We start from the raw sequence: 8,971 nt of genomic DNA, 5'->3' as shown, positions 1-8,971 counted from the left end.
TGTTTACAGCTGGTTTTCCTGTTTACAACTGATTTTTTTGTGCAATATATTTATAATGTGCAATACATCTTTTTGTGTACTGTACACCCAGGTTTGTCTTGTCTTCTTCTATACTGTGAGCAATTCTGTATACTCCATTTTTGAAGTACTTACTGTATTGTATTGTGTATTATGGTATGATTTCGTTACACTGTGCTGTGTTGAGTGTGCCAGGCTGCTGTCGCACTGCAATTTCCCTCACGGCATTAATAAAGTATCTATTATGTTTGCTGATTGTTAAACCAAAGATTTTACAGTATTGTGGTTATGGGCAATTTCAGCCAGCAATAAGCGTACCAGCACTTAACTACTGAACATGTAAAATGTAGTAAATAAGACTACAGTAAAATATAAGAAACAGTTAAGATGAAACTGTCTCCTACAAAAAGATCAGCGAGTATATATATATAGCCACTATCACAATTTAAAAAACTTTTTTTAGCCCACGAGAGGAGCGTCTATGAGCACGTAAGAAAGGGGCGGGGCTAAATCTCGGGTCGCATGTTTTCATTGGATGAGAGACGTTACGTGCGCGCACCCGAATATTTTGTTTCCGTCTTTTTTCCCCCTTTATCTACAGTCATGGGGCAGTAGAACAACAGAGAGTCCGTTCTCCATGAAAGAAGGAAGAAACGAAAGCACAGTTTGTCGGTAGACATTCTTGTCACACGGGGACAGTATGGTTGACGGAATAATTGCTTTGGGTTGTGGCTGTTTTATTTTATCGCTCAAAGCAAAGTGAATTTTCTCGCTCTCTTCCCCCACCTCCTCCTTACCTTCTGCCTCTGTCAGAGTGTTACGTCAGTTCCGGTCTGCTCTGTTGCGGGGGTTTGGCGAGGCAAGATGGCGGCGCCAGAGGAACAGGAATTATCTCAGGAGCAGACTGAGAAACTCCTGCAGTTTCAGGTAATCAGGAAGCACATGCTGGATGAAACAACGAGGAAAACAGTCTGGATACTTTCCCCGCCTTGCACGTGAACTAACCAAATGCTGAGGGCAACACACTTTTCTAGAAAACTGGAGATTTCGAACAGAGGATTGAGGAGGGGGGGGAGACTTAGATTTTCAGACAGGTATCTTACTCAGTGTTTCGTATTGAATGGTGTAGGGGTAAAAAGAGCCCCCAATCCTTGTATTGATGACTTTAAACCATTAGAGTTGATAGTTTTCCACCTGGTGACTCTACAAGATTAACTGTATGAAAGTTCCATTAAGGACCTGACCCTCACCTTAAAGTGAAAATGAAGAGCAAGGTATACAGTAGATCAGAGTGGATAACACTCAGCATAATAGCATAATTGTATAGGATAGAGAGATTATAATCGGGAGCTCATCATTCTTTATCAGCGATACAGTAATCTAGATACATATGTACTTCTGCTCAAGGAAAATGTAGTGTTCATGAAGTACAGGAAAGGTGCTTGGAAGTTTGTTACGTGTGAATTGACCTTTTAGCTTTTGTAGGTTCTTCATTATAATGCCGTGTAAAAGAACAACGAATTGCCTTGATGTTAACACACTGTGTGTTGTTTAGCAAAGGGGACAGTTAAAAACAGCATATTTCATGTCTAAGCAGTAAGGTATGGTGGTGCTTTGTATGTTAAGTTTAGGTTTAGTTCTACAACAGAACGTTGAGACACTTAGGTGCTAAAGATTCTTACTTCCTTTTTGTGTATGACTGATTATATTGATGTTTTGATATGGCCCCAGTAGTAGGCTTAATGCAGATGAGCTTGAAACCTTATTTAGCATTCATGTGCTCAAGGGTGAAACAGCAAAGCCAAGTTACAGATATTTTGCTGAGTAAAATCTCTGTGCACTGTGTTTGATTGTGTGTTCTTTACAAGCAGACTGTGTATATGCTTATATAACAATGTTTTTAATGTCTTTCAGGACCTGACAGGTATAGAGTCTATGGATCAGTGTCGCCGCACACTGGAACATCACAATTGGAATATTGAGGTATGATTTTCTAAATCTTTCTTTGCTCGGTTGCAGACTCATCTCCATTTTGCGATCACATTTTGAGCAGATCACAGAGCAGAGAACAAATCAGTGTGATCCTTATTGCCCATGAGGTTGTGGGCTCTTTTGAAAGTCGTCCAATCTGTTGAAATGTTTTTCAGTGCCGATGGCAGAAAATGTATTCAGTTAGTGTAGTTTTCTCAATTTAAAACGCCTGCCGCCTTCTTGGTTTTTAACAACATTTTTAAGCATAGTCATATGTCATACATGGGGCAGTATTTCAGATTAAGAACTAATCTAATTTAAGATTTGTGATAGTATAGTCTAAAAAATGACTGAAATTTGGGAAGAAAAGGAGTCTGTTGATAGCGAACATTTTTGGTAATGGGTAGATGACATGCCCCACACTTCATAAGAATATAGATTGAAGCCGTGATTAGCTTTTGTGCATCAGAAAAGATTACTTTTCTGATGCACATGACTGATTTGTGACGTTGGCAAATATGTGCATTTCAGCAACGTCAGTATAATGGCAAGGTTTGCTTGAAATGGAATTCGTTTAGACTGATTCTGAATGTCACGAGGCCAGTTCTAGAATTATTTTCTTCTCATTCATATTTGATTTGAACAGGATTAGAAAACCTACAAAGTGTCAGTTTAACTGTCTCCTTTGTAAAAATGTTGGGAGTACTTCTCAAGTTTGTCTATCAATAAATCACTGACCTACATTGGTAACAGATGTCCATTTTCAGTCTAATAATGCTCCGTTATGGTTCTGACATGCTTGTAGGGAATGGCTCTTTCAGTTGGCTTCCTTAGTCCCTGCATTCAATCCAAATGAATATTTTAGCACAAGTTTGAGAACAAATCATAGAAATAAGTGTTTTTCAAACACAACTGTTGAGGAATGGAACAAGATTAGAATTTCCATCACCATAATACTTTACTGTGAACTTTATATCTAATTTAAGCAGTCCTACAGTATATGTAGGAATATTTGTCTTGCAATAAATTATCAGTAAAAATATTCCTATTAATTTCTCTCCAAATTACAATTGAACATTTTGAAACTCACCAGTGAAGGAAGCTGTATGGAGTCTTAAGTTCTGTGACTGGCATTAAGTTTACATTACCATAGAAATGAATTTTCATTAGTGAGGGGTGTGCACAGTTTGAAATGTTATATGCCTACTCTGAAGCCCATCCATGCATACGAGTGACTTCTTTGGCAGCAATATTACTGTAACGTACTGTGCTGAAATCCTCCACATTTATGCTTTGTAATTGCTGTCAGTAAGAGCAAATAACATGCTGCTGCAGCTGCTGGCTCTTGCAGGCCTCTGTAGCTGCTTACTGGCTCTCAGTTTCATTTTGAGTGATGCTAACTCTTGTCTCAGGCAGCTGTACAGGACAGACTGAATGAACAGGAAGGAGTCCCCAGTGTGTTCAATCCGCCATCCTCCAGGCCTCTGCAAGTCAACACGGCAGACCACAGAGTCTATAGCTATATTGTTTCAAGGCCGCAACCCAGAGTAAGAAAACATTTATGGACGTCGCAGAACACATTACATTACTGTAACTGTGATTTCGGTATTTCTATTTTTACCATTTGGCCACTTATTATGTCTTTAAAGGCAATGTCAGCTTGTCCCTTATAATACAGCCTAGCACATAAAGTGAGTAATTCAGAATTCACTTGGGGAAAAGGTGGAGCATGTAGTAATGGAGACATCAGAATGTGTTATATTGATTATGATTTTTCATATCTTGGTATTTAATTTTCTCTTATGTAGCACTTGAGACTTAAAGCAAAGACTGTATCTACTTACATCCTGCAGTGTTCATTGTTTTTTTTTTGTATGCATTTCAGGGCCTGCTAGGCTGGGGATATTATTTAATAATGCTTCCATTCCGTTTTACGTACTACACACTACTGGACATATTCAGGTAATGAGTTCTTATAAATATACATTTTGCAAAATTCGATTAATTGACTGAATTACAGACATACCTGTTAGAATGGTTATTTGTTACTGTGCTCTTTGTTAAAAGAACAAAACTTAAATGAAATTTAAAAATCCAGTAGCTAGTGACAAAAACAAGGAAAGAAGACATTGTGTTTACTTTTTCTGTGTTAAGCGCCTGGCTGAGCCGGGGGAATATCAATTCACATAGTCAATTTTGTTTGCTTCAATGCTGTGATTTTTCTTTTTTTTTTCACTTTTGACCTTCTATATCTGGAAAGAGACCTGCGGGAAGAAAAGCTGTCAAAATTGTTAATGCAAGGAGTTGCTTTTGATATTAAAATCAGTGGCAGTGTCTGCTAAATTTTGGTTGCATTTCTTTATAAAATGCCTTAAAATGGTTATTGTGTGTGGAATATCAGTATTAGACCTTGCATATCATATTGTGGCGTGTTTGTGAAGGATTTTGCCTTATTCTGGTAAAGAGTTACTGAAAGGTATAAGCATATGTTAAATTAGTAGTGGTTTTAACCTGTTGTGTCGTGTAAATGCATATTAAAAATCCAGGTTTATGGATGTATGTTGCTAACCTATGCATTGTATTTCTGGATTCTGTTTAAGAGATGCAGTATCTTGAAAGGATCAATTTTGTATTTGAATTGACATATTCAAAGGCAAATATGCTTTTACATGTAATCTTGAAAAACTGCTTTCCATTCCTCTTCTAATACCTTTTCTGGATTTTTTTTAGGTTTGCTTTGAGATTTATAAGACCAGATCCACGCGGCCGGGTTACAGATCCTGTAGGAGATGTGGTGTCATTTATTCATAGTTTTGAAGAGAAGTATGGTAGATCACATCCAGTGTTTTACCAGGGAACATATAGCCAGGTGGGTTTTATTGTTTAATATCAGTCATTACTCAGTACTTATTTTAAAATTCCCTTAGTGGGATAATTAGAACTAATGATTTTTTTTGTACAGGCATTAAATGATGCAAAACGTGAGCTTCGTTTTCTGTTGGTTTACCTTCATGGAGATGATCATCAGGACACAGATGAGTTTTGTCGGTATGTCCAGTTATTATATAAAATCTTGTCTTTTTTGTCAGTTTTTCTTGAAAGTCAAGTGTCATATCTTTTTTTCTGTCTCCTTTAGTAACACATTGTGCACGGAGGAAGTTGCAAACTTTGTTAACACAAGAATGCTCTTCTGGGCTTGTTCTACTAGCAAGCCTGAAGGATACAGAGGTGTGTTTCTCTCTTTTTGTTGTCACTGGAAAATTTCTCTCTTTATCTCCCTTTCATTTTATAAACTGATTATCTGTTAACTGAATTATTTGTATGCAAGGAGGGGACTTCAGACGTTTCAGAAATATTTCTTAAATGTATTTTTGCATTGTATCTCAGTGTCCCAGGCTCTGCGTGAGAATACCTACCCTTTCTTGGCCATGATTATGCTGAAGGACAGGAGGATGACAGTGGTGGGAAGGTTAGAGGGGCTGATCCAACCAGAGGACCTCATCAATCAGCTCACATACATCATGGAAGCCAACCAGACCTATCTGGTGTCCGAACGACTGGAAAGGTACGTATAAAAGATCTTTGTTTGAAGAGGGGTTTGAACTTTATAAATACTGTATGTTACATGGGCCTGAAGTGCGTATTAATGAATTGCGTCTTAAAGTTGACAGATCTGTCAACTGTGATAACTTATTCCTAGCCATCTGTTATTTGTAGTGGCATAAAATATAACCAAGTAAGATTTTGTAGTGGAATGAGTTGGTACCGAGGGTTTTTTGCCTTTGATCTGCATTTCTCTTCAATGAATGTTTAGATCTTTCGGGGCATGCTAGAATGCCATGTCTTAAAGAGAGCTTCATTCTTTGTTGCATCTTTGTGGCAGAGAGGAGAGGAACCAGACGCAGGCATTGAGACAGCAGCAGGATGAAGCCTATCTAGCGTCCTTGCGTGCCGACCAGGAGAAGGACAGGAAGAAGAGAGAAGAGGAGGAGCAGAGGAGGAGAGAGGAGGAAATGGCCAGGCAGAGTGTACTAGCCGAAGAGAGGAGGCGAAGGGTATTTTACCTCTGGGTTTCAGTTTTAGGGCCTTTTCCAATGTGTCTGTTTAGGACACTTTATTTTTTTGGGGGTTGAAAACGTAATCACTCAATTTTTAGTTTATATATCCACCCTACTTTGAATCAGCTTGGCGGTGGACTGCGGCACCTGAACTGCGCAGGGATAACCAGTAGGCACTCCTATCGGTCAGATCTGGTCTTCCTTAGACACACTGCATGTACCATGGTGCCTTACAGAAGCAAGACAAGATTGTTTTAGCCACTTAATTCCAGTCGCCGTATGTTTAATTGCCAGTTAAAAGATTAGCCATGCTTTAAAGTAAAAGACATTAAGAATAATTATTTTGTCAATGCAAATATATAGGAGGAAAGTGTTTTGTATTGTGATGTATAGGTTAGTGTCCTTGATGCAAGCCTCAAGTGTGACAGTTCTGTTGCTTTTCATTACAAACCTGACTTATTAATCAGTTCCAAATTTATGTATATATATATAAGGAAACTGGGGATTATGATGATTAGCAGCGGAAAGCTATTCTTGCAGTGAGCTGGTATTTCTGACTTCAGACCCTAGAGGAAGAGAAGGAGCGCAAGTCTGAGTGTCTTCCCCCGGAGCCTCCCTCGGATGACCCAGACAGTGTCAAAATAGTCTTCAAACTGCCTAACGACTCTCGTGTGGAGAGGCGATTCCTTTTCACACAGTCTTTAACGGTAAGCGCCGTAGGCAGCGCTCAGCCCCCGTGGGGGATTTTCCCCCCTTCGGTCTGTGCATCTCCTCTGGGCTGCAGCTGGCTTATTCCAGCGCCCTCTCATTTCTCTCTGCCCGTATTTGTTCTACTTCATTCTTCCCTGAATGAAGGTGTTAATCGTGGCCAGCATGTTGGCACCGTGGTTCGCATTGCTGCATCCCGGCGCTAGGGCCCTGGGTTCAGCTCCTGCGGGGAGTTTGTCTGTTCCCCTCGTGCTTGCCTGTGTTTCCTCTGGGGGCTCCTGTTTCCTCCAGTGTACTTGTACACTGGTACACTGGTAGGTTAATTGGCTTCTGGGAAACTGGGGCCCTGGCTTGCCGTCCAGGGTGTATCCTGTCTTATGACTCTCCCTTGCCGGCATAGGCTCCAGCTCCCCCTTACTGACCTCGTATTGGATACAGTAGTTGGAAAATGGAAGATTTATCAAATGCACAACATCGCAGCGTGCAGCAGTAGTTGCTGGCAATGAAATGTCTTTTCTGCGAGCTCACAGAAATCACAAAAATCACAAAATTGAGGTTATGAAAATAAGGTTACATAATAATAGATGTAATAGAAACGGAATAAAACTCAATATGAGTAGAGCTGCTAAGTGTCCATGGTGTATGCAATATATACAAGTAGTGCGGTTATGCTGAATACAATGAAAACTGTGTGTTCATGTAGCCATTAGAGGTGATTTGCTAAAGGAGCTGCAGGTTGGCTATTTAGCAGTCTTATTGCCTGTTTGTTAATTGCTAGGCGATGCAATGTTGCTACATTTGTATTTATATCATGAATAATATTTCTGTTATAGTCTGTCTCGGAGAGGCAGCGGTCATCAGTCCTGATAGACACAGTACCCAGCACCCATTAAACTTAATTTTCATTTGTGGTTTTTCCTCTTCTCTCAGGTGATCCATGACTTCTTGTTTTCCTTGAAAGAAACCCCCGAGAAGTTTCAGATTGTGACAAACTTCCCACGTCGAGTCCTGCCCTGCCTCCCAACTGAGGCACAGCCAAACCCCCCGACACTGAAGGAGGCTGGACTCAGTCGCTCAGAGGTTCTCTTTGTACAAGACCTCACAGACGATTGATGCAAACTGTTCGAGCTCACCCACGGAAGCGTGTTTTTTTTCGTTAGATGGTCATTGCGCACAAGGGATCACTAAAATAAACCTTGCCTGAAAAAGCCATTTTTTTTCCTTGCCCTTCTACCATGGACATGTGGATGAGTTACTGTTTCGGTTCTTTGAATCTGCCCTGTATAGAGAGTAAATATTTATGAGTTTAAAAAGATGGTTTAAAGATATGAACTTTTCATCCCCTTAGCCCAAAACTGACCATATGTGTTTTTTTATGCAACCCCAGTTTAATAATATAAATGTATTTATGTTATGAAAAGACCAAAGGAGGGTTGGTGATAATAGAGCAGGACTGCTAACAGTTCTTAAAAAATAAAACTCCACAGAATTTACCTGTGGATCTAGCCTATATAGCTTAGTATAAGTTTGCCTATAGTGTGCCTGTGGTAATACATAGATGCCTATTTTGCCATTTTAATATTCTGAATGGGCTGGTCATGTTAAGATGTAATTTTTTCCAACTATAAATTAAACGTTTTAAAATTTTATTGTGTGGAATTATTTTCTTGGCTTTTTTTTTAAAGAAAATAAAAATTCAGGTAAATTTTCCTGGCTCTGAGAATTATTACATGGAACCAATGTAGGCAAATTCAGGACATTAATCAAATTGTGGAGTGTTAAATTTGTTTAAAAAGTTGTTGGTCCCACTAAAGCATGTCTCTGTGCATCGATTGCTTTTTTTGTACTTTGTTATTGTGACAAAGCAGTGGTCAAGCAGAAATTATTGTCCAGAGGACAAATTGGATGTAGTTTGCTAAGGAGCTTCATAAAAAAGGAGGATTTGAGGTGAGTAATTACATTAGTGTCTTAACCCTGGGTTAGAAAACTTAAGACACTGTACCAGTCTAATATAAAAAAAACAATGTTTCCATTAAATATAAGCAAAATGCTTCTGACGGAATAAGGGCATGGCTTTATAGGTTGAATCAGGCATTTGGGTCTGAGTTTTGACTTGGAAAACTGGACTCCCAGACCTTGGCTGACAGGATCTATTCCAGTCATTTCAGAAGTGTTCCTACACGTATATAACATCATGCAGACTCCCCCTGTATGGT

General features: G+C 39.3%; 1 protein-coding gene across 2 annotated transcripts; it reads left to right on the top strand.

The window, feature by feature from the left end:
• The first annotated feature begins 607 nt into the window (after nt 1-607).
• On the top strand, nt 608-8,404 carry faf2 (Fas associated factor family member 2). 2 transcript variants are annotated; one of them, XM_088931487.1, is made up of 11 exons: nt 608-945; nt 1,933-2,001; nt 3,402-3,536; nt 3,875-3,951; nt 4,720-4,858; nt 4,952-5,037; nt 5,126-5,217; nt 5,377-5,554; nt 5,873-6,044; nt 6,611-6,754; nt 7,686-8,404. In XM_088931487.1, the coding sequence occupies exons 1-11, from the start codon at nt 883-885 to the stop codon at nt 7,866-7,868; spliced, it is 1,338 nt and encodes a 445-aa protein (XP_088787613.1). In that variant the 5' UTR covers nt 608-882; the 3' UTR covers nt 7,869-8,404. The 2 variants fall into 2 exon arrangements, with proteins under 2 accessions (XP_088787613.1, XP_088787614.1); XM_088931488.1 differs by lacking the exon at nt 6,611-6,754 and having other exon boundaries at nt 7,686-8,007.
• The last annotated feature ends 567 nt before the right edge of the window (nt 8,405-8,971 follow it).

The sequence above is a fragment of the Atractosteus spatula genome, chromosome 14 (genome assembly GCF_055471065.1).
Source record: "Atractosteus spatula isolate fAtrSpa1 chromosome 14, fAtrSpa1.hap1, whole genome shotgun sequence".
NCBI lineage: Eukaryota > Metazoa > Chordata > Actinopteri > Semionotiformes > Lepisosteidae > Atractosteus > Atractosteus spatula.
This window is presented reverse-complemented; position numbering and strand designations above follow the sequence as displayed.

Coding starts and splice junctions, on each gene's coding strand:
- faf2 (XM_088931487.1), top strand. CDS start 883: ATGGCGGCGCCAGAGGAACAGGAATTATCTCAGGAGCAGACTGAGAAA. Junction 3,537..3,874: donor TTTCAAGGCCGCAACCCAGA/GTAAGAAAACAT, acceptor TATGCATTTCAG/GGCCTGCTAGGCTGGGGATA. Junction 3,952..4,719: donor ACACTACTGGACATATTCAG/GTAATGAGTTCT, acceptor GATTTTTTTTAG/GTTTGCTTTGAGATTTATAA.